Genomic DNA, 25,547 nt, shown 5'->3' with positions numbered 1-25,547 from the left:
CAAAAAATTTGATGGTTTGAATTGAATTTTATCGAACATAAGGGTCATTACATAATACATTATTTTTACTTAAGAGGTTAAACAAAATCAGGGAGTGTGATTTGTTCATTCTACGTCATTGTGCTTTTCTTATATGTTGTCCCTTCCTTCCATATTTTCCTCCCTATATTCTTTCTCTCCCCGGCAATGAGCTGCTTCTAAAATCTAGAACATTACGTAACTCAGCCCAACAGATAAAAGTTTCTTCTGCTAATGAAGCCCAGAGAGGAGCGCAGGCAGCAGACGGACAGCTTGGTAAGATACCTCATTAAGGTCCTCCTCGTAAGGACACCTGATGTGGGGGCTCAGGGGGTTTAGGGTTGAAGGTGGGTGGCTGATCTGAGTGGAGGTGTAGTCGTTCATGGAAGATCATAGGTTGGAGAGCAGTGGAAGTTTCTGGCGCTCTCCCGATGGAAGAAGAGAGACGAGTGTTGTATGTCCAAACCTCATCAACTTGTTTGCAGGTTTTCCTGCACTGCTTGTATAATATTAAATATTACATTTACAGTATTAATTTACTCTGTCTTAAATATCTTTGCAGAGACCATGAGCTGCTATGGTTACTAATAATGATTTAAACTCAATAATGTTATCACAACTTAATTATCATCAAGTAATATTAGGTTTCGTGTTGCCCATGCTTCATTTTTTAATTTAGATTAAGATGTTGTGTTCTATATAGGGGAATTTTAGGAGATTGTTGTATTAGTTTTAAAGAAGCTATGAGCCCTTAAATCCGAAAATTAAGTCAAAGCTGGAGATATGAGGTTTTTACACATTATAACAACCTGCATTTTGCAGATGTACTTCATCATTACGGATCACTGGTTAATTACAGGGGGGAGTAGTCCAAATAAGCTGAAAAGAGGAAGCTGATTGGCTGATTAGTTTATTGATTATGCAGATCACTACTGGATTAGTTGGAGTAAATATTTGTAGCCCTGCTCTCCTATTCTCCTCTTTCTGCATTTTGTTTTTGTTAAACTTTTTCAACAAATTCCCAAATGTTTGGTGTCAGGCGCCTGGGCTGCTGTCAATCAATCTGTTGTCAAGGCAACGGTGCCCCCTTCAAAAACCCGCCCACTCTGGCAGTTAGCTGTAGAAAGAAAGATAAAAGAACATTTTTAATATAAAACCCTGATTGTAGTTATTATTGACACGTCTCTTGTTATTTAGTCCTTAAATCCAGTTTTAACGTATGCCCTTTGAACACACCACTAAAGTAGACCTTTGACCTTACTTGCTGAGCGTTGACGCAGCACCTGAGCGGTGGAAGTGGACAATCTGCCATTTCCCGTCGCGGCGGTGCCACACCCTGGTTTCCTCTGATTGGGCAGTGCGAGGCGTCCCGTTGGAATCGATGTACTGTGTAACTCTTATGTAGGCAATGCAGGCAGCTTCATCTCCGACCAGGTGGATGTGAGGGTTCAAGATGGTTGTGTGGACTGGTTTACTGTTCTTAGACCACACTGAGGACAGAGAGAAGGCAGGTGAGATGGCTGGGATGGGAGCAGGTTGTAAATACAACAAAGAACAACTATTTAATTTGGTTTACAATCAAACCATAATGAAACTATGATTAGTTCTGCTCACAGTTTTCAAAATAAAAGCGGTGGAAGTCAAGGCCTTCGACTAGATTCCCCAACGCCTCGGGCTCGAACGCTGTCACAGCTGGGTCACACATTTTACTGAGGGAATAAAATTTACAAACAGAACCGACAGATTTTAGTGAGAGGATATGAGAGTATGTTTTTAAGGTTAATTAAGAAGATAGTCAGAAGGGTGTGTGAATCCATTGCAGTTCCTCTAACATCCAGCAGTTGCTGCTAAGGTTTTTTCTACAAACACAGCCAGCCCAGACTTTGCACGTAAGAGTCATTTTAAATTGCCAAGGGGAGAATTTTACAATTAAAGTTCTATAAAGATCACTGTGGTGACACGTTCAGAATAAGAGCTTTATTATGGTCCCTAACACTTCTAGGTTTAACTGCAACTGCCAAATCGTGACAAAACACATCGAAATGTTCTTGGGCAAGACACTGACCACCATGTTTTTCCCAGTGGGTCAGTCGAGCACCTTGTATGGCAACCGGCATTATAGGCGTGTGAGTGTGTGACTATATTAGAAGACCAGTTGCCATCTTCTATTACCATACAGAAGGTAGACTTTTACAAGTAAGCGTAATTCTACTGTCAGACTGAGGAGAGACTTTCACAGTGGGAGTTTAGAGAAGAATTTCATTATAAGGGTCTTGTCATAATTACTGGGGGGAGATTTTCACAATAGAAATTCTAGTTTTAGTCCCTTATTTTTGTATTGTTCCCCTGAGGGCAGACTTTCATATTAAGAGTCAAAAAAATAAAAGAGTGCTTTATATATGGGTATGAGACATACGTGTAGCTCTCAAAGTCTCCATTACTGATGGCCTCAATGAGCTGCTCAGTGACTTTGATGATGTCCTGTTTCCTCACTAATAGACAGATAGACAAGTTAGTATCATCACTGTATCACTGTTTTTAAATGCATGTCAGTCATTGAAGAATGCTGCAGTAGAGAGTATGTTTTCACCTCTGGTATCTTCATCTTCTATGGTGGTGTTTGTGCTCTCAGATGATTCCTACAACAACAGCAACAATAATAATGATGATACTTCATGCTGTTGATTATTGATAAGAGTTTAATAATTTTTATCTCAAGCAGGTCAGAGTATTGAAGATTAAATAATTATTTTACCCACTGGCTTGACTAATGTCTTGTAGAAAAGAAAAACTTTGAGATCTTAGTGATACAATATGATAAAAAAAAAAAAAAAAAAACACTTGATAAATGAAGGAAGAGCTAGCTCACTTAATACCGAGCTCTACAGTTAAGCATGTGTTCAAAGAATGGACAGCAATGTACAGCATTTATCAGTCAATATACAGCTCAAAAATCTGTGTAAAGCTGCTAAAACAATTCAGTGTGTTCATATGTGCATCATGGCCAACTCACATATGCTGCGTTTATTTGAAATGTTGACAGTTTCAATTCAGTGTATGACCAGTGAGGATAGTAATATCTAATAATCTCAGCAGCAGCAGTACATTACTGCAGTTCCTGATGATACTGTCATGTATCTTCAACTTTAACTGTGAAACCAGATCTGAGACTGCAGGGACAGGTACACCTGAACCTTAACAACCAGTGCAATAATAACAATAATGTTACCTTGACTCCGTCTGCCTTCTTGTTGCTGCCACTCTTTCCTCCTGAACGAGGGATACAAACAAAGAGAGCAAGAAGCAACAGAGTCAGAAAGAAAGGAACAAAGGCAGAAAAGAGGAGAGATGGCATCCTGCCGACAAGCACTGCCTGTGTGCCCTTCTGCACAAAACCAGAGACCCCAGTGCAAAGACAGAGCAGGAATGTGACATGAAAAACACTTTGAAATAAAGAAAAATTACAAAAATTAAAAGGTTCCAGGGAATAGTTTAACAGTTAAGCAAATAGAAAACAGAAAGAAAATACAATCAAAACATTCAGAAAAGAGAAACCCCGCAGTGCATCCTGAGTGATCCACACTGGCTTCCTTTGTACAGCAACAGTATGAGCAAATAGACAGGAGCTGAAGAGACAGACAGATGGAGGGAGTTCCCAACGTGACGTGGGTCAGTCAGAGAGAGTCGACGCCAAATTTAGGTTCAACTTGAGATAGCTGGGGAGCAGAAACTCAGCTCACATTCCTGACTGTTCACACCGACAGATGCATCAAAAAGCTCTTCATTATTTATGCTCTTCAGCTATGTCGAGCTGATCCCGAATGTGACCCAAAGTAAACACAAAACCACCACAAAGAGTAAAACCAGCACAGATATCACATACCAATATAAAGACAACCAGCACCACAAGAAAGAGAATGAAAACAATCAGTAACAGATGAAAAAGCAACAAAAAGAGGCTCAAAACCCATAAAAAAGTAATGGAAAACCTTTTTTTCTCTTCGGTGGTGGCTACATGCATTAGCTTTTTGCTTTCACAGCTCTCATCTGAAAGACTTGTTTGGTGGTTTTGTGTCTCAGGGGGCCGTGGGGTTACAATTTGCCTTGTAGGCCCGTTGAATATAGTCCCATCTGGTTCCACAGTAGTGCCAACTAATGCTGAGGGCCCTTCATGGATCGGTGTCCAGAAACATGTCCTTTCATTGCATATTCAGTCCATGATTTGGACAGATTTAGTTTCCTGTTTCTAACACTTTTAGATGTGTACTTCTAAATTTAACTTTTGTATTTAATATTTTTATATTGTGGTTTGCTGTCTGTTTAATTAATCATGTGTGTGTGTGTGAGATACTCATATAATTGTAAATAGATCAGAGATCATTATGGCTGTTTCCGACTGACTGCAGTAAAATCAATGTGTTTTGAGCTTTAGCAGCTCCGTGTGTCAGAGTGTCGGTGGTTTCCCTGCTATCTATAGATGTGTGGCATCAGGTTTGAGTCTCTACAGCAGCTGCACACACTCACTCAGTGTTAACCTGTTAATTGACTATAAGCTGGTAGCGGATTGGTCGATCCTCTGTGTTCTACCCACAACTACTGTAACATGAACCTGGAGGTGAAAGGACAAAACCACAGAATACACAACATGTCATGTGGCTCTCTGATAGCCAATAGGAAGTGAGGACTGCAGAGGTGTGAATCTGACAAAACGCATGACGTCTGACCTTTAACCCTGAGAGAAAGGACTTACCAGAGAAATTTCTGGTGGCCAACATGGTGGTCAGAATGGCTCCCTGAAGGAAAGAGAGAAAAGAAAGGAAGGTAAGAAGAAAGGAAAGAAGAAAGAAATCAAGAAAGGAAAGGTGGAGGAAAGAAAGGCAGTAACATAGGTAGGAAAGAGGAAGAAAGCATGAGAAGCAGAAAAGAAGGAATAAGGGAAGGAATGAAGAAAGGAAGACATAAGGAAGCAGGAAATAAGGAATAAAATAAAAAATACTTAAAATAAAAATAAAACAGACAATAAGGCTGGAAGTGCATTATGGAAAAATGAGCAAATGTGTTTTTATTTAAAGCTTGGATTTTTTTAAACTGGTGGTTTATTTTTCAGTGCCAATTATTTTAAAAACTTTTTTTCAGTACTTTTGTTACAATGCCAACTTTTCAATTTTTAAGGGTTTAATGCCAGTGTTTTCTCTCTGATGCCAAACATTAAAGCCACTGATTTAGCACCGTTCTGTCTGTGTTTTCTCTAGTTTCTAAATGAATTTATGGAAGTTTATTCTGGAGGGGCTTCAGGGATAAAGACTAAGATATCTACTAAGATAACTAACATTTTTAAAGTTGGTCTCTGAGTGTTTTAAAGAGCTTTACCCTCATGAGTGCGTTGTCAAGCGTTCACTCACCGCTGCTTGTAAAGCTAATTAACATGACCACAGTAAAATGGTTTTATCTCCTCCTCTCTGCTCTGCTTAGTTTCTTTCTAAAGATTTTAGTGACAGGACCAAACAAAATCTTTCAGAGACTGATTTTACAGCAGAAAACAGGTGAGACTCTTCCCAAACACCACCCATCTGACCTCCGCGTACCTTGAGTTTCCTCCGGGCGTTGAACTTCTTCAGACACTCGACGGTTTCCTGTCTGTGCATACAGGATGCCACCGTGGAGCGATGCTAAGAGGAAGAGTACACATTATCATCATCATCACAACAACAATCTGTGTTTTAAAGGGTGTGTGTGTGTGTGTGTGAACATGTCTCACAGAGATCCATGGGTGTTTGAGTGCCTCAGCAGCTGTGATCCGTTTGGCTGGGTTTATGGTCAGCATCTTATTAATGAGATCTTTGGCTTCAGGAGTTACTGTGTCCCACTCTGGGGAAGGAAACTAGGATACAAAGACACAAGGAGAGAAAGAACAGATACTTTTATTTTATAAAGAGGGATTTTTATTACAATTAAGCATAAAAAGCACTTGCATGTGCTAATTTCTTCAATCAAGAACTATAGAGTCAGATATTTATAATTGTACTGGGTACAGAGGAGACAAAGAAAGCAAGCGAGGAAACGAGAGACTACATAGATAGATACTTTATTCATCCCGACAAGAAATTTACAACTTCCACTAGTATCCACAACTTAAGGCGGTAAGGCATAACAAAAAAAGCAAGGCACACAAAGGCTACCACTTGTAGCGGCGCCGGAAGTATATGTATGAACAAAATTAGAGAAAGGTAGTGAGGGACAGAGAGAAGGAGATGGGGACACAAAGAGAGGAGGCAGGAAAGGAGAGACAGTTAAGGCAAGAAGGCAAGGAAAGAAGGAGATGAGACAAGGAGATGGAATTGCACAGGGAAATGAGAAAGATAAATAGAAAAGAAGCAAAGTAAAAGAAAGAAAGGTGGAGATATAAAGAGAAAGAACAGCAGGAGGAGAAATATACAAAAGGAAGTATGGAGATATAGAAAGACACAATACAATAAATAAAGGAAACAAGGGGAGGCGAAATGGAGAGAAGACCACGAAATAATAAAAATGCACAAAGGTAAGTGAAAGGAACAAGAGGCAAAAGAGAGAAGGGAAGGAGATACGAAAGGAGGCAAAGAAGTAGAACAGGAGGCTGAGGTAAGGACAATGAACAAAGACACGGAAAGAAGGCAAGGAGGAGCCAAAGCGGGGGTAGAAGATGGGAGTGAGTGACAACTAAAAATATAAAGGATATAAAAAGGGCAGTCATGGGTAAAGGCAAGGAAATGCATTCTTAAAATGAAAGAAGATGAAAGAGGGAACAAGGAGTCAAAGTCAGGAGTTGTGACCTACGTCATATGCTCCAGCTTTGATCTGCTGGTAAAGACGATGTTGATCTTCATCCCAGAATGGAGGATAACCGACCAATAAGATGTAGAGAATCACACCTGAGGAAGACAAAAAAAAACATCTTAGAGGAAAGGAAACAAGGACAGAGGACAAGAAAACACAGGAAACAAGGAAAATAGGACAGAAGTAGATTGGACAGTAGAGAGGATGAAGAACACAACAGGGGGAGTAAAGACAGTGGAAGAGGCACTAGAAACAGTAGAGACACTACAGCAGACAATAACTAAAGAAAAGAAGACAACTGAGATAGCAGAGGAGACATTGTACAAAGACATGTAGCAAGAATGTATTTTTTTAACTTTTTTGAAGGTCATGTGACAATTGCAATCCATTCCTGAATTGAATGTTTTCTGTTTAGAGACACTAAAGTAGACAATAAAAACAGTAGAAACAATAGAAAGAGATGGTGGAGGCAGTAGAGAGAACAGAAGAACTAGATGTAGCAGAGTAGACAGTAGAGACGGTAGACACCAGACACAGCTAAGACAGTGGAGAAGACAGAAGAGACATTATAGTGAACAAAAAGCAGAGACAGAAGAGTCTGACCACAGGCCCAGAGGTCGACTGCCTTTCCATATGGGTCCTTCCTCAGGACTTCTGGAGACAAATAACCAGGAGTCCCTGCAAAGCCTGTAAAATAAATGTACACACAGATACAGACACACAAACACAGCATGTATGTTCAACTGCAACAAAAGTTTGCAAATAATAATAATCACCAGAATTTGTCATAAAAGTTAAAGTAAAACACTACTTGATGTATTTATACTGCTACCAGTAGCAGTAGTAATACTGCAGTAGCACTAGTATATGAGTATGAAGAGTATAATCAGTTTCAGTGTGTAGCCTTACCGAACCAGGCCTGCTGGTCTCCCTCCACTTCGATGGCCAGGCCAAAGTCGGCTAGTTTCACTGCTGCTCCTTTAGACTTTGAGGCCAGCAGCAAGTTCTCTGGCTGGAGACACAGGACACATGCTAACATGCTAACTCTGCCACTGGTTTACACGAGGAATGCAACCAATGCTAACAGGGCCTTAAAGAACTGTGTTGTTTCAGTCCTTGCTGGTCATCTATAATCAACTTCAGAAAGGAAATAATTTGTCTTCAGCTTCAGTATTCAGACATGGGTGTCCTCAACTCAGCTAAAACTTAGATCCAGGTAATGCAATAAGAACTAATAGGTTTGGAGCTGAGGGCCACAAACAGTGCAGGGTGGTCAGAGCATAATGGTGGACTGACAAACTGTATGCACATAACGAAAATTATCACTGACTATTTATTTAAGAAACAAACTGAACAAAATATAAATGTTACCTTCAGGTCTCGATGGACTACCCCCATCTGGTGACAGTGTAGGACTGCCTCCAAAATCTGCTGAATACAGTGGCTGTTTAAAAAGAGACAGAAGTCAGAGGTCATGTGGAAACATCAACCAGCATTGTGTGTTTCAGATATAAAGATAAGCAGACTTAAAAACAAAACTTAAAACTGTTACAGCGTCAGTGTCTCTCTAATCAGTGATGAAGAAGAAAAGGAGGCGAGGAAAACAACAAGAAATGAAAGGATGATGGAAGATGAAGGAAGAAGTAAGAAGATGGAAAAAGAAATTGATGAGTTTCCTACCTGGCGTCAGCTTCACTGTAATATTCTCTGGCTACAATATCTTCAAACAACTCTCCACCTGTTACCCTGAAAGAGAGACAGTGATGATAAGAAAACATTGGAGAACAGATACATTAACTTTGCTTTGTACAAAAGGATTTCGCAAAAAAAAAAGAAGTAATAAGAATAAAAGCAAAATACAGCATATACAAAACACAACAGTAAGATTACACACAATAGCTAAAATAACAAAATATAGTGTCGTATAATCAAAATAAGTAATGTAACATAAACGTAAACATAACAGCAGAATGTAATGCAAGGTTTCTTAACATACTGTAATGTAACACAATGAAACAACCATGCAATGTAACAATTTGACAACTTGTAACAAAACAATGTATCCCAACATTGTAATAAGACACTGAGAATGTCACAACATTAGATAATGTATGCATAACACAACATTGAACAAAATAAAACATAACATAACAAGCAGCCACAACATAACATGACGTAACAACACATGTGACAAGATACAACCCCATAAGTTGGATAGTGTCATTAAACAGGACTTACAGGTCAAAGATGAGGTAATGATGTGCCTCTTCTGAGATGCTGTCATGTAGTCGAACTGAAGAAAGAAATATTAACAGGTTAGCTCTTTATCCAAAGCTAGTTCAGCCAAGATGGCCACTCCAGGTAATTTCTGTCTGTGTTTCTGTTGGGCCAGACTCAGATGACTCACATATGAACAGTAAATATAGCAGCTTCAGCACTACAGATGCTACAGCGACTTATATTCAGCTATATATGTCAAACCTTATCTGGAAGTACAACACAATCTGTATGAGATTAAAATCAAATAATAAAGAATTCAGTTTGTAACAGCACAGCTCATATAACCGCAAGGTACGATCTGGGTGACTTTCCCACCGAATTGAAGCACAGAGACATCAGTTGAACGTACACATCCGCCACCACTGAATCTAGAGTTGAAATATAAATTTGTAATCTACAACCACAATTCCAAAAAAGATATGTAAAACATAAGTAAAAAAGAATGCAATGATTTTCAAATCTAATAAACCCATAATTCATTCACAATAGAACATAAACAACGAATCAGATGTTGATACTGAGATATTTTGCCGTTTCAGTGAAAATATTAGCTCATTTTGAATTTGATGGCACCAACACATATTCAGAGAATCAGGAGGAATCTCTCCACAAGCGACAAGGCCAAAGGTCAAAACTGGTATCACGAGATCTTTAAGCTCTCAGGCGGCACTGCATTAAAAGCCGGGCATGATTCTCTACTGTACATCGCTGCATGGCTCAGGAACATTAGTCCCTATGGTGTGGGCAACTTACACATCTGTAAAGACTCCATCAATGAAAAGTACATAGAGGTTTTAGAGCAACATAAACTCCCATCCAGACAATGTCTCTTTCAGGGAAGGCCTTGCATATTTCTGCAAAACATTGCTAAACCACATAATGCATTAATCACAACAGCACAGCATCGCAGGAGAAGAGTCCGGGTGCTGAACTGGCGTGCCTGCAGTCCAGACCTTTCACCAATAAAAAACATCATAAAACATAAAATCTGGTAACAAAGGCCCAGGACTGTTAAGCCGCTAAAATCTTGCATCAGACAAGAATGGGATAGCATTTCTCTCGTAAAACTCCAGCAACTGGTCTCCTCACTTCCCAGATGTTTACAGACAGATGGTAAAAGAAGAGGGGATGCTACACAATGGTAAACATCACAATGTCAATGTGTATTTGCAAATCATTGCATTCTGCATCCTCCCAACTTTTGAGGTAACCATTAGAAGGACAATGACTTAATGACTCCAAAGAGATTGTAGGCCTGCCTTTCTGAGTCAGTTGTTCAGAAATGATAAAGCGTTTTGGATGAGAAATGCTCTCTCAAACTACTCCAGTTCCCATTGAGTACCATTTTCTGGGATAAAGGTTGAAGCTGTTTTAGCTATAATCTGATGCTTTTTCAGTTTTATTTCTAAACTACTAATGTTGTAACACAGCCATGAGAGCTGGAAATAAGCTCAGAATGCACTGAAAATAGAGCCATAGAAATACGTTAACAAGGAAAAAATATAGTAAATGTATGCGAGTTTCTTAGCAATATTTTATTTGCACTTGGTTTAGTCCAAGTAAACACAGTGGATGGTTGTGCGTAATGACAGTGCACACTAGCGCATGTAGCGGCTTCCGTCAACAAAAAAAACAAAACAAAAACGCTTCAGTCAATGTCATGTGAATGTGTGATTCAGCCGGGAGCAGCTCTGTCCCAGCTCTCAGCGCAGTAACTCAAAGAACTCACATAGCGTTGCTTTACATCTATCCCTTTCTGAGCAGATCACACAAAGATGGAGAGGGAGGCAACACCAAGTTCAGTTAAGAAAACGGTGGTCGTTATATTGTTTGATTGACTTTGAATTAACCCATTTGAGGGCACATTTAACAATTAATTTAATAGCTTTATGTCTGGGAATAAACCATTAGTCCAATGGTTTCCGCTTTAGCTGCGTGCAAGTGTAAAATAACGTGATTGTAACGTGCAACGCAACTTTGATTAGAAATGTAGTAAAGTAAAAGAATAAATATTTGCGGTTAGATGTAGTGGAAGACAAGAAGGAGGGGAGGAAGGTTTGTCCGTAGGCAGAGAGAGAAGAGGAAAGCTAAGAGTGTAGGACTGACAGTAGGGACAGGGAAGGCTAGAGAGTTGGTTGACATGATGCAGAGATGGAAGGCGGATATACTGTGTGTCCAGGAGACCATGATTAAATTTACTTAAGTAAAGTACAGATACGTAAAAAATTTACTTTAGCACAGTAATAAAGTATTGTTACATTCCACCACTTCCACTTCACAGACCATTGCCTTTAGAATCGATAAATGTAATTTAGAATAAGACAGCCTGTTATTAGTTAGATTTTTTTTCTAAATATAGATTCTAAATATTTATCCTCTTTGACATTTTTATGTTTCCTCTAACTGTTGGCGCTATTAATTGGTTTGTGAGTATGCAAACCTTAAGGTGTTTATCTTCGTTCTTATGTTATAGATCATCTTGTACTTCTGCATTTTATTTTCCTGAGAAACTGATACTGATGCAGCAAAGTCCAGGCTGCAGAACTATGAACATGCTTCTGCGTCTTGACAGCTGCTTTTCTCCTCTGCTGTTTTATGTGAATCCTTGATGTTTGCGTGAATTGTGGCTGATGAGTTTGACTGAAGGTGGCTGCTTCTCTCTCTCTGCTCTCTGCATATATTGTATAATAGAACGTACAGTATACCAGAGGAAAGAGAAGCTGCAACCCACACACAAATCAAATCCCACTGCTGTGCTGTGTAGGAGTGCTTCGAGAGAAAAACCTGATTATTTCTTTCTGAGTGCTTTCACACAGGTACGAGTGTGCGTGTGTGTAGGAGGAGAGAGGGGTTTCATGCCTTCACCTAAAGACACTGTTTCCTAGCAACACAGACACACAGTTACGTAACACTGTTCAGTATCTCTGGAGCATCACCCTCCCACACAGTGCTCTGACTGGACACCTGGCTCAGCTGCAGTTTGCTGATTGGTCACTGGGGTTCATGTGAGCCCATATTTGAATGTCCGACTGGATCTGGTTCAGTTTGTTTAATAAAATGTTTGGTTTGATTACAGGTTTTCAGACTGTGTCAGTCTGAATATGTTTCAGGGGTTTTCCTGCTGATTTAGAAAGAAGTTGTTTTTGACACTGACAGGAAAGAGCAAAAAAAAAAACAGTCAGAAAAAGCTTTCCTAGATCTATGATCATAGATGGATTACAAAATGAGCTTAACAGGCACCAGGGAACCCCTGACTTTACTGGCCCCTGGGTCGAAGCCTCAGCGGGAAGAGACTGTTTTGTGTTTACAAGTCATTCAACCTAATTTAAAGAGACAAAATGACTACAAAGAAACACAAAAGGCTACAAAGAAAAATTATGGATGGAGCATAACAACAAAGACAAGGAAAACGACTACAGAGAAACATAAATAGACCACAAAGAAAAATTACTACCAAGAGATCATTTTTGCCAGAAGAAGATGGCTAAAATATGACCACAGAGAAACAGAAGATTATTAAAACATTACTACAAAGAAAGAATAAGTAACTACAAAGAGACAATAAATGACTACAAAGAGATACAGGGAAGATCACTACAAACAGACACTACATGCCTACAAAGACAGTGATTACAAAGAGACAGAACATGACTAAAAAGAAAAGGAAATTGACTACAAAGACACAGAAAAGACCACAAACAAATACAAAGAAGTCAGTCATAGAAGATAAATAAGTACATTTACTGTACTTGAGTACAATTATTAAGTTAATTTATACTTAGACTTTATACTTCTACATTAACTTAATAACTTTAGTTTCTTCAGGTACAGATTATTAATACATAAATGTAGAACACTAATTATGATTATGAATTGTTTATCATTTTAGCGTCTATATTATTGTAGCATAACAATGTTTTGTTTGTATTCCTTTTTATTTCTTTTTTTTTACTAGGCATTTTTTGTTGTTTTACCACATTGAAAGTCTATATTACTACAGTGTGTGTACTGTGTAGGATTTGTACTGATGAGAGACCAGTATAGGATGAAGCCCTGGCACCTCATCTGTCATCACTGTGGTGATAACTTCCCCTAATTAATTAAGCATTACACTCTGGTTACCCTTAGTAATAACTTCATTATCATCATTATTAGCATGGTTATCATCATCATCATCAATTTTTAGGTAGGTCTCATTTACAGTATAAGTTATAGTCCTAGTAATAGGAGATGTAAACTGATGGTCTGAGACAGAGTACTGATCGTAGAAGTACACTGTGAGATTGGTTTCAATTGAATCTGTAATAGTACACTGTTTTAGCAGTAATAACTAGAGGGGTTGCAGTAACAAAGAGTGGTATCTGTATTAACACTGCTAGCAGTTGTAGTAGTGGCAGTAGTAGAAGCATTAATAGAAGATGCAGGTGTAGTTGAAGAAGAGGTAGTAGCTTTAAAAAAATAGTAGCAGTAGTTTTTTGTAGGACTAATATTAAATATCAGTAATATCATTAAAGGCAGCAGTAGTAAAAGTAGTAAATTGAGTTTTGTCAGTAATGGTAAGAGTGGTAGATAGAATAGTGGTTGTAGCAGTAGTAGTAGAGGTAGTTTTTCAAGCAATAGTAGAAACATAGTAATAGAAGCGTAGATGTAGCAGCAGTAGTAGATGTTGTAGTTGCAGTAGTTGAAGGGGAAAGTTGTAGTAGAAGGGGCAGAATAAGAAGCTTTAATATTAGTATAAGTATTAGTAGTATTACTAGAAGTAGGAGAAACAGGAGTACTAGCAGTTGTAACAGTACCAGTATTAAGAGCAACACTGTAGATGTAGAAATACTGACCGATGTTAGGATGTTTCAGCAAACGACAGATTCGAGCTTCACGATCCAACTTCTGGTGATCTGTCAACACGAAAACAGTCAGAGGTATTAATTATTGATCAGAGGTATTGATTACCGATCAGTTACTGATTGGAGTTAGTGATTACTGATTAGGTATTGAGTAAGTATTGACACAGACAGTTCTGAGGTGTCATTGTTTGTCATGTATCAGCCAATCAGAGCCATGGCAGGTGTAAATGCTGCATCCTGATGGGATAAATTTGAAACATTCATTGGTAACACAGACAAGAAAAGCATCTACAAGTCGAGATATCAATCTGCATTATTTACTACAGTATATGTACTCTATATTTCATTTACAGTTACACTCATACAAGAGAGCAGCACAGTGGTGGAGTGGTTAGCACTGTTGCTCACAGCTAGAAGGTTTGAATCCACCTGCCAGTTGCAGCCTTTCTGCATGAAGTTTGCATGTCCTCCCTGTGTTTGTGTGGGTTTCCTCCGGTTTTCTCCCACAATCCAAAGACATACATGTTGGTTTGATTGGTGACTATAAATTGTCTGTGTTGGCCCTGAGACAGACTGGAGACCTGTCCAGGTTAGACCCCACTTCTCAACCTATAACAGCTGGGATAGGCTCCAGCCCCCTTGACCCTACACAGGATAGCAGTTAGACATAACGGATGTTTAGGTGGATAGAAAGATCTGATTTAACATGTCTGTTGTCACACAGGCTACTGTAGCTCAGCTGGTAGAGCAGTTGGTGGTAGTTGGTTTCTCCTGTCGAAATTTCCTGCTGCTCCATGTGAGCACCTTGCAGGGACTGTCTTTAGTGTGTGAATGGGTGAATTGTAAAGCGCTTTGGATAAATGCTACATGAGCAAACCAATTTTACATCCAACTGCTTACATCTTCAGTCTCATTGAGCTGGACAAAACACAACAACCATTCAAATACAGTGTTGGCCATGTCATTTACCTTAATCCAGTGTGTGACAGCACATAAATAAATGTTACGTAAATAAAAGAAAAAATAACCAGGAGCATGTTTGAGAGATATTCTGGTATATTTCTGTTAAAGTGACCCTTCATTATGATACTTTTTTCATTCATACTAAACCAAACAAAGTAGAGGAAAAGTAGATCCCAGTAACTTGACGTATAACCCATGCATCAGAAATACATAGTACAGCACTTTTAAATCAATAATGGAGGATGAACTGGAGAATGAGTATTTGTGAGCTAGTTTTGCAAATTTACAACATATTTAAATCTTGAGAAAGTTCTTGGGAGGCTGTAGCTCAGTTGGTAAGGTAGTCAAACCACAGGGTCAGTGTTTTCATTGCCAGTCCGTCCTGGCTATGCGTTGAAGTCTGCTTAGGCAAGACACTAAACCCCAAGTTGCTTCCAGTTGGTCAGGTGAGCAGCTTGCATGGCAGCCACTGCCATCGGTGTGTGAGTGTATGTGACTGGGTGAATGACAAGCAACATTGTCAAGTGCTTTGGGTAAAAGCGCTATATAAGCTGCCATTTACCATTTCTTCCTCAAGTAAAACTTGATACTGATTTCAGTGAAAGAATTGCTTTATGTGATCAATGTGTTTGTGTATATGACCAGCGACTTGGGAGTAGGAAGAGGGAACTGGTTAAGGTTGGGCTCAGGTTGAGCCAGAAAGCAGCTGACCTTCTCATGCCTCTGACCAAATGCTTGCAAATCATAATGGTTCTCTGTCCAGTCTATGCCTTATTGCACAAAATCAACATAACTGTAATTTGAAGATAAACACAAATAAAAGATCTCATCTCTTTGTCCCCAAACCATGAAGCCATCAGCCCACTTTTACATAGAACCAAGGTGGGACTGATATATGGCAATATCACTATTCTTATGCTGGCATAAAGGAGGTACCTGGTACATTCTGGTACCTTTAATAAAAACCAACGTGACAACAAAATGGAGCATTAATCCTGTTGTGACAGGAAGGCTGAATGTATTATTTAGCATTAAGTATGAGATTCTAATAATTCTTCCAATTTTTCTGAGGGTTCATTAATTTATTATTTTCATGTTCTCTCAACCTTGGCACATATTACCAGGCATTATTATATGTTGGTTATTACATGCAGCAACTATTCATAATAATGTGTTGAATCTTTTTTTTTAATGGTGAAATCTCATAAACAGGTGGTATTCATCAGGCTGAAACAAGCCTTTCATGAGAAGTACAGTGAGAGAGTATGATAGAGCTGAGTTCAAACACTTGAAGGAACAGAAGAACAGAATAGAGCAGAAAAAGTTCACACTGTTATTGGAGCTTGACTCTGTGTTCCGTTTCCTCTTTATTATGTTCTGACTAAGGATCTAAAACCACAAAGTCTTTCTGATCCTCAAATCAGTTCAACCTCTGTGTTTGTCTCCAGCAGAGCAGCAGAATCTGCAGAGACTGATCTGACACCAGCCATCACTCACTTTCAGCTGAATGAGCAGCAGAGACAAGGGTCCGGCAGCCAACAGAGAATTTGCTGAGGAAGATTTCCAACTGAGCAGCAGCTCTGAGGCTCAAAACAAAGACTGGGAATAAAAACGCCTTCATATCAGAGCTGAACAACGCATCAAACTCTGAATATCAAACAGAGAAAATATCAGTGCTCAAATCTCAGGATTCCCCTGAATGAAAGAAAAGTGACAGAAATGAATCAGAGCTGCAGCAGAGATGTTCTGCTTCTTTCTGTGATTTTTCTCTTCCAAGAACAAACGGCAAACAAACGTCACATTGGCTTCAGGACTAAAAACCAAACATCCACACAGACGGAGGCCGACGTGCTGGGTTTACAGAACATTTATCAAAAGGTAATGGAGCTTTTTCTGTTTTTGGCCATAAACTGAGGAACAGTCTTTCTTTTCTTTAGACTTTAAAGATTCATAATTGCTGTGGGTATTCTCTCAGCTCTGTTTTTATACGCATGTTTTATCACTGGCTATAACTTTATTGGCCTTTATTTTCAAAGAAACTCCTGATTTCATCTGTCTGTTAAACACACAACATCTGGACTTTATATAAATAAACTGACTTGAGGGTTCTCACATCTTTTTGGACGAGCAGCGCAGACGAGGACTGATGCAATGATCAAACATCTGTCCACAGCTGGGACAGTACATCACTGGGTGAGATACTGAGAACTGATACTGGACTACCATAGGGAGACTCCTGAAAGACTGGAGAGACTGGGCTGGATCTGAAGAAAGGTGGTCAAGCTCTGATTTTACAATAACAAAAAACATAAAACTAAACTGCTAAGTCAGTCGAACTCCACACCTATTTCAGTTGTAGTTTCACACTTTTCTTTGCACGGTGTTGCTTTTATCTTTTTTTATTTCTCTTTTTTAATCTCTCTTTCTTTAATCTCTTTTTAATAAAAAAAAAAAAAGCTTTTTATGTAATACTCTAGAGTTAGGTACAAGTACATAGCTCGCATGTCTGGTTCTAGCTCGAACACCCAGTATGTGATCCATCCCACTGCACATCGTAGTGGTTCTTTGAGAGTCTCCTAATTACAAAACACCACCAACATTATCAGGAATTCTGCTTTCCCCAGTAGCTGTTAAATAAAGCCTGGCTCATGGTAGGAAAAGATATAGAAGCTTTTTTTAAATCAGGGGGACTCTGTTTTCATAAGTGAGCTGAGAACAATCAGACGACCACCGAGAACCATAAGGTTAGTCTTCATCACGTCGCTCTTGAGCTACTAGTAGCTACCCGAATCACATTTTACTAGGATCAATGCAAGGGACATGGGACATATATGAGGTTAAGCAGTTACAAGTAGTTAAGGGTTGTGAGAGTGAGCAGCAGAGCTTCACAGACAATTATCATGGGGTTCTCAGACAGACTCCCTGCTTCTCTCAAAGAGACGGTAAAAGACGTACAGGACTGACTGTGGCTCAGGCTGTTGACCAGAAAATCGATTGTTAATGTCTCCTTGAATAAAACAGTTAACTCGAAGTCAATACAGCACCAGAAATGGCAGCTACACAACTGGTGAGGCTACAAATCTTAGTGGCCTGGTGGATCAGTGGGTCGAGCATCAGGGTGGGATACAGAAGTCTGCAGGATTAAATCCCTGCCCATGCATCAAGTCTTTGTGAGCAAGACACTCCGTGCTAGCTCCCCAGGTGTTGCCTATGGCTGCCCACTGCTGTCCTCAGGGGGTTGGGTTAAATGCAGAGATTGAATTTTAATGCAACATGTAAATGTGCAATAATGCTTCTATTCTATTCTATTTGTCTGTCCTTGAACATCCCCCAAAGGTATCAGTAAAGTAGTTAAACTAAATTAAATCACTTCAGTAAATGCGCAAACATGTCTGAATTGAACTGATTCTGGGACGGTGAAATAATTAACATGTTAAACACAAACAAACACAATGAACAAGAACTTTAATTAAGTCAGCTCAAAAATGTGCAAGAACAACACCCAATTTTTCCATCAGTCCCTTGACCCATGTGTGAAGTGTCATGCTAAACATTATACATTAAATAACACAATATGATTTTTCAGTGTTCAAGGAATAAACAAAAATGCCACAACTTAGCTCATGTGTCCTTCAACCACACATAACAGTATGTTATGCTATGACACCAAAATGTTTTTTCTTTGCAATCAACCAGAGAGGACCTCCTCCCTGTGCAGACTTAGTCTTTATTCATCGTCAGCTACATTATCCATTTTTGATGCTCTCAACATTACTAAAGCTGCAACATCCCGAAGTTTTTCAGAAGAGGACAATATTGACGGGCCAACTTATGTATGCAGTTGGCAGCTTATCACGCTTAATTATTGGACTAATTATGTTTAATTTTTGGACTAATGACAAATGATAGCACCCATTGAATGGCAGCACAACATTCAAACAGGCTAATTTGTTCTGAGAAACCACAGGAAACCTTATCTGATCATCATCAGCTCTCCTATTCTCCCTCTGGTCGATGATACTCCGATATAAAACATCTTGTTTGTGGGTTCAATTAAAATCTCTGATAACTGCAGAGCTGCAGGCTGCAGTGGCCAAGCAATAATATCAGGAGATGATAAATTGTGTAATTTGTGGCTTGTTAGAGCTGAAAATCTGGAGGAGGCGATTTGGCATCAAAGCACATAGACTTAGATTGTGTGAAGGAGTTTACATCTCCCAAGAAAGTCCTGTTTTCTCCTGGTTCTCATCAGATCTCCAACCTTTATTTTTCACATTGTGTCCGGCGTTTCAAGAGAGTAAACTAGATCTGTGCAGTTCAACAGGACATTCACCTACAAACATTCACATGTTGTGATATGCTTCTTTTTCATACAATATACTGACTTCTGTCTGTTTAAGCTTTATATTAGTACTTTGTTCATTTATTATTGTACAATATATTTTAGAAAGTCCCAGGAGCTATGTAAATTCATACTGTCCCTGTGTACGATTTCTAGTGAGAATAAAAGCAAAGTTTGAAAACATAATGAAAAAATAAATATATGTATGAACATATATAATAAATATTTATGTTCTAATAATAATGACAGCAGTGCCTACAAGTAATACTACTTTAGAATACTATTTTTATTATTATTATTTATATTATTATTTTTTGTCCTTTTGGCTTATCCCGTGAGTTCAGGGTCGTGATTTGGCACAGTTTTTACGCCGGATGCCCTTCCTGACGCAACTCTCCACAATTTCTACCGGGCTTGGACCAGCACTGCACAGCTGGGGTTCAGAGGTTAGGGGTTCAGGCTCTTGTCCAAAGATACTTCGACATATAGCCAGGACTGGGGATCGAACCACTGACCCTGTGGTCTGTGGACGACTGCCTTACCAAAAGAGCTACATGACATAATATATAACAATACAGACTGACGAATGATGCAATAGAGTTTACACTCATATAAACTATGATGTCATACGGAATGTTTTATAAGCTCAATGTCATAAAAATAAATGTTATTGTATAAATATCTTTATTATGATGTAATAGTGTTGATAAGAGAAGTTGTTGGTTTTGCTGCAGTGATTATTCTGTCTCTGCAGAATCAAAATGAACTGAATGAGATGCACACACACCCACAAACACACGCGCACACACACGTGCACACTTTGTCAACTTTACACGGTGTTGCTAAGCAACCGGAGGAAATCTCAAAACCAGAATAGTGATCTGGAAAAAATAGAAAATCAACAGAAACGATCCACAGCTTCAGTGTTTCTGTCAGTTTTATCATCGTGTTCAAACGTGTGGGAGTTATACAACCCCCCCACTCCTTTTATTAATCCAGTATATTGGAATGCAGTAACTGGTTTTTGAACCTGAGAGAACCAGTAAGTACTGACTAGTCTTTAACAGAATGCAAAGCAGCTATAACAAAACTGAACATTAATACATGTCATTGTTTACAGCCTTTTTGCACTGTTATTACTTGTTATAAAACAGTTACTACATGTTTAAATACTGATAAGTATGTGGGTTACAGTGTAATAAAAAGCTGATCAAGATGTTTAGTGTTACTGTTACCAACAGTAACATTTACAGAATAAACAGTAGCGCTATGGCCCCCCAGATAGTGTCTGGTAGCAGAACTGAGTACTGCTGCTCACCCACCCCACAGGTATCCACTCAGGGACTCAGACTGTCTGTGTTTTTGCAATGAAAAGCCTATGTGCTACTCTGAGCAGGAGAGGCCCCTGAACCCCCCATGTCCTCTTTAACCAATGCTCCTGTGTTGCATCTTTAAAATCTGCTGCTGTAAAACAGTATGTAGCTGAATGTAAAGGTGTAGTTACTGTTTGAACCACAGAAACTCTTTCAGTCTTTGGGAAGGACAGTGGATGAGCTTTTAAAATGTCTGTGTCCAACCCTGTCTCCAACTACAATGCAACTGCAAATACAATTAGTAGGAAACAAGTCAACATAACCACTGACCTGATTATGTTCTCATGCAACTCATTTTTTAAATGAATGGAATTACATTTCTGAACATGAATTCACAAGGCTCTGCAAAGCACAGATCTGTCACACCACAAACCAAAGTTTCACTCCAGAGTCCGATTTGTAATTTAGGCACAGAACATCTCTTTATGTAAGCTTAGAGAAATATGTTTTTTACTAAATGTGTGTGTCACTGTTTTTCTCTAATAAACCACAATGTTTCTCTGACCTTAACCAAGTGGTGTGCAGATATTTCTGAGAAAATGTTAATAGAAAAAGTAAGCTAGTTTCAGTTACATTCCCTACAAAAGCGCATCTGCTTTACAGTCTAGGTGTATAGAAACAATGTTTTGTGAACAGTGGCCCACTGCCTTAGAGTATCTCCATGGCTTTTACTGTTTATTTTATTGCAGATTAACATTTGTTAAATCTGTACAGTAGTGACGTAGGTGAAACACCTTAAACACCAGCATCACCAGATGTTGGACAAAAATGGTAAAATGAGACTTCATATTTTAAAGTTTACTGCTCCTCTGCAGAATGCTTGTTAACTCTGCAGAATCTGAACCTTGTTGTGTGTGAGTTTTTTTTAAAAATCTTTACAGTGAGTAAGTGTGCAGGAAGTACACAGGGAGGTGTTGACTATAATTGGTATTGTGAGGGTGTTTAAATGAGCCCTATACGAGCAGGAGGATTTGGAACAGGTGAGTATGTTTGTTAAAGATACAGACTGTGAATAATGAACAGGTTCAGCTGTAATTTTGCCTGTGATTGTGTATCATTATGACAAACTGATGGACATTCTCACCTCTGGCTGACAGTTTCTTAGTGTTGATGATCTTGGCGGCATACTCCTGACCTGACAAGACCTTCACACAACGCCGTACCACTGAAAATGCTCCCCTGGAAACAAGCCAAGAGGAACCAATCAATCAGCTGGTCAGATAAACAATAAAACAAATGTGTAATAAAATTAAAGACAGTTTTCAAGCTTGTTACAAAAGTTTGTTATATATGTTTATACTATATATATATATATATATATATATATATATATATAAAACACTCTTAAGAAGTAGTTTTAATATTTTAATTTTTGCATTCTCAGAAAACATTGTTTTACGTTTTTACACTTTAGTTGGCAATCTAGTGAGATATTTTTCATATGTAACATATTCATGTTCTAACAAGTTGTTTTTACACTTTAAGAAATATTTTAAATGACTGGTATTAGTAATAATGATGATAATGATTGGTAAGAAGTTTGTATTGAAACTGCTACTATTTATGATACATTAGCTTTTTTTGCAAATATCAGTGCTACTATTTTTTTCTTCAACTCTTTGAGGTGTTACTTAAAATTGCCACTACTAATACTGCAAGTTAAAAAGGCATTACTAATTAAATGCTACAAAAACACCCTGGTATCATTGTTTGTACTGCAAATATTATTTAAACTATTATTGGTACTACTAATCCTGCTAGTAATACAGCTGTTAACTATAGTTACTATTACTACATAGTATACTAATATTACCTTAACCAACGTCACTGAACTAATCAGTTTAATGTTAAACTATATAGATAAATTGATAGATAAATTGATACACACACACACACACACACACACACACATATATATATATATATATATAATGATAATTTTGCTACTATTGTCACTGCGAAGTGTGTAGAGTTAATAGTAAAACTTGAATAGTACTGATAATAAGGTATAAATCCTTGTTTGGTCTGACTGTGTAACTGTACATGTGCAGTTTTTACAGACTGTGTTTCTTATGAAAGCTGGATTCTTCCACCCACCATCACATTATGTAAGAGACCTGGCATTATGTGTATGCGTGTGTGGGCAGTGAGTGGGCTGGGGTCAGAAAGGTCTTACACTCATCTATCTATCTTTTTATCTGTCTATTAATCCATCATCTAACATCAATAGTTTTTGTTAATTAAACAAACCATTTCAAAAGATTACTGTAAAATAAATTTGAAAAAGTAAATTCCTAAACTGTACACACTGTATATGAATAACTAAAATTTGAAAAATACATTTAAGTGTAATGAAAATGTAATAATTTATAATTAAATAAAAAAATATATATAAATACTAAAGTATAAGTAAAATAATTTAACAGGAGTGTATATTAAAAACTATACACAAACTGAAAACAATAAAATTACTTATAATTTAGTATATTCAAATAAAAAAACAAATCTAAAATAGATTTAGATACAAGACCATACAACTAATTAATATTTAAATACAGTAAAACAACATAAACTGAAGTAATTCATAATTAAAGAACATGAATAATAATAATAATAATAATAATAATAATAATACACTACAGTACTTTATGATAAAGATAATGGTGGGGATGAAGATGATGATACTCACTTGCCCAGCTCCTCGTACAGCTGATACTCTTCAGTGAAACGAGTGCAGATGACAGTTGCCATGGTGACCCAACGGGGCGAGGGTCAGGGGGCTCCCTGTCTGTCTTCCTATGAGTATGATGATGGTGGTGTTGAAGATGAAGAAGGCCAAGAGTTAGAACCGTCTGTCTGTCTGTGAGGGATGGAGCAGTGAATACAGAGAGGGGAGGAGAAGAAAGAAAGAAGAAGCAAAAAGGTGTAAAGAAATCTGGTTCTGGACAGAGGAGGAGGAGGAGAGGAGGATAGGAGGAGGAGGAGGAGGAGAAGGAGGAAGAAAAAGATGGAGGGATGATGAAGAGAGCAGTGAGGAGAGCAGCGTCTCTTGGTCTCTCTGTCCTGATCTGAGGGAGCAAAGCTGAGTGAGGCTTTCAGTGGCTCTAGCTCCTGCCCCACTCCCCATTGTCAGCCAATCACAGGCCAGGACATGCACACACACACACACACACACACACACACACACACACACACACACACACACACACACACACACACACACACACACACACACACACACACACACACACAAACAGAGTCGCTATGGCAACTGCATCCTTTCTGTGCTGTAAAGTTATATTGCAAACACTGCCAGGACAAAAACTGCAGTACTACTGTTAGTCATATTAAAAACAGTCAGGAAAAAAATGCAGTATTACTGTAAGCAGCACTACAAACACAAGAATAAAAATTGTAGTTATATTTCCGACACTTATTTTGAGAACACACACTTGATGCTGTGCTCCTGTTGGAAAGATTTGTCATGTAACAGTAACAGTTGTTGTTGTGATGCTTTTTACAAAGCGAACAGTAATTTTCAGAGCTTCAGCAGTTAGCTACAAAGCTAACAGTAACATTCAGAGCTGCACAGCTATTGGCAGTTAGTTACTGAGCTAATTGTAACTTTCAGAGCTACAAGTTAGTTATCGAGTGGTAAATGGTAATAAGTGCAATAGTAGCATTCAAAGCTACAGAGCTAACTGTAACAATCAGAGATTTACTACAAAAGTTAGCTACAGAACTAACGATAACCTTCACAGCTACAGAGCTAATGGTGACAAACACTTTGATATGTAGGAGGGACCAGGAGTCAGCCATTGACCCTATGGTCTGTAGATGACTGGCTTTTAGAAAACTGATTTGCAGTGCTCTGATACTTGATTTATTTATTTTTTGTCCTTTCGGCTTATCCTGTGAGTTCAGGGTTGCCACAGTGGATCATTGTCCGCATGTTGATTTGGCAGTTTTTACACAACCCTCCCCAATTTCTACAGGGCTTGGGACCAGCACTGCACTGCTGGGGAAGGGAAAGGGCTGTTGGGGGTTCAGTTTGAACATTTTTGTGCTTTTAACAGTTTATCTGGTCATGAATATCAAGCATTAAATTATCATCTTAGACAGTCAGAAACTACTTTTAATGACTAAATGATTAAATGGTTGATTGATCAGTAAAAAAAAAAAGAAATCCTTAAGCATAGCTGTAATTTTATTTTGTGCCGTCATGTCTTCTCAGTCTTTGTGACCTGTGACCAGACCGAAGGGCCTCTCTCCTCTTCTTCTTTCCGACTATATTTAGATTTGTTTGTCTCTGTGGGGACAAGCAGCTTTCTTTCTCATTGTCTCTCCGACTTTTTGTCACTCATCTTTTCTGCTTGGTTTCCTCTTTTCAAGCATCCTCTTCATCCCTGGAGACAGGAGGAGGAGGAGGAGGAAGAAGAGGGGGAGGAGAAGAAGTAGTGGAGCAGAGCTGATTGGTCAGACCGAGGCCTACTGGAAGCTCGGAAACCATCAAACCGTCATGTCTCTGCAGCTAGAGAAGCTGCTGGCACCAAACTGGTGAGAAGAACCTTCTGCAAACATGAACTAATTTCTTTGGGAATCAGCAGATTTAAAGTGCTGTCAGTGTCTGCCTTAGTCACTGCAGTGGTGCTTTCTGTCAGGTCACATGATCTTCATCAGCAGATAAAACTGGATGTGGATGTTCACATTTAATTGCTGAACACTCTTGTCATTTATTACCAATTAACTGATCAGCAGGTGAAGATAAGACCAAATGTGTTTTGTGGGTGATTAATGTGTTTGTAAGTGTGTGAAACCTGCACCATTAAGGGTACTGGAAGCAGTGTGCCAGTAAGCAAACATGTGTGGTGGCATACGGTGGATTCTGAAATTCTGAAGTACAAATCAACAAGT

The 25,547-nt window shown here is 38.6% G+C and overlaps 1 protein-coding gene across 2 annotated transcripts; it reads right to left on the bottom strand.

Moving 5' to 3' along the window:
- Window positions 1-912: 912 nt before the first annotated feature.
- camk2a (calcium/calmodulin-dependent protein kinase II alpha) lies at window positions 913-23,723 on the bottom strand. 2 transcript variants are annotated; one of them, XM_067491955.1, is made up of 18 exons: window positions 23,323-23,723; window positions 21,718-21,812; window positions 13,947-14,006; window positions 9,070-9,124; window positions 8,512-8,577; window positions 8,203-8,275; window positions 7,741-7,843; window positions 7,435-7,518; window positions 6,832-6,926; window positions 5,777-5,899; window positions 5,604-5,687; window positions 4,769-4,811; window positions 3,248-3,288; window positions 2,609-2,657; window positions 2,435-2,510; window positions 1,633-1,727; window positions 1,280-1,508; window positions 913-1,135 (listed from the first exon to the last, which is right to left on the bottom strand). In XM_067491955.1, the coding sequence occupies exons 1-18, from the start codon at window positions 23,382-23,384 to the stop codon at window positions 1,132-1,134; spliced, it is 1,437 nt and encodes a 478-aa protein (XP_067348056.1). In that variant the 5' UTR covers window positions 23,385-23,723; the 3' UTR covers window positions 913-1,131. The 2 variants fall into 2 exon arrangements, with proteins under 2 accessions (XP_067348056.1, XP_067348057.1); XM_067491956.1 differs by lacking the exon at window positions 7,435-7,518.
- Between the last annotated feature and the right edge of the window lie 1,824 nt (window positions 23,724-25,547).

The sequence above is a fragment of the Channa argus genome, chromosome 22, assembly GCF_033026475.1.
Source record: "Channa argus isolate prfri chromosome 22, Channa argus male v1.0, whole genome shotgun sequence".
Classification (NCBI taxonomy): domain Eukaryota; kingdom Metazoa; phylum Chordata; class Actinopteri; order Anabantiformes; family Channidae; genus Channa; species Channa argus.
The sequence above is the reverse complement of the archived record's forward strand: the minus strand, read 5'-3'. Positions and strand labels throughout refer to the sequence as shown.

Excerpts from the sequence above, each read along its gene's own strand:
- camk2a (XM_067491955.1), bottom strand. The coding sequence starts at position 23,384 with ATGGCAACTGTCATCTGCACTCGTTTCACTGAAGAGTATCAGCTGTAC. Across the intron at positions 21,813-23,322 it reads CTGTACGAGGAGCTGGGCAA|GGGAGCATTTTCAGTGGTAC; the intron begins GTGAGTATCATC and ends GCTTGTTTCCAG. Across the intron at positions 5,900-6,831 it reads TCAAAGCTGGAGCATATGAC|TTTCCTTCCCCAGAGTGGGA; the intron begins GTAGGTCACAAC and ends TTTGTATCCTAG.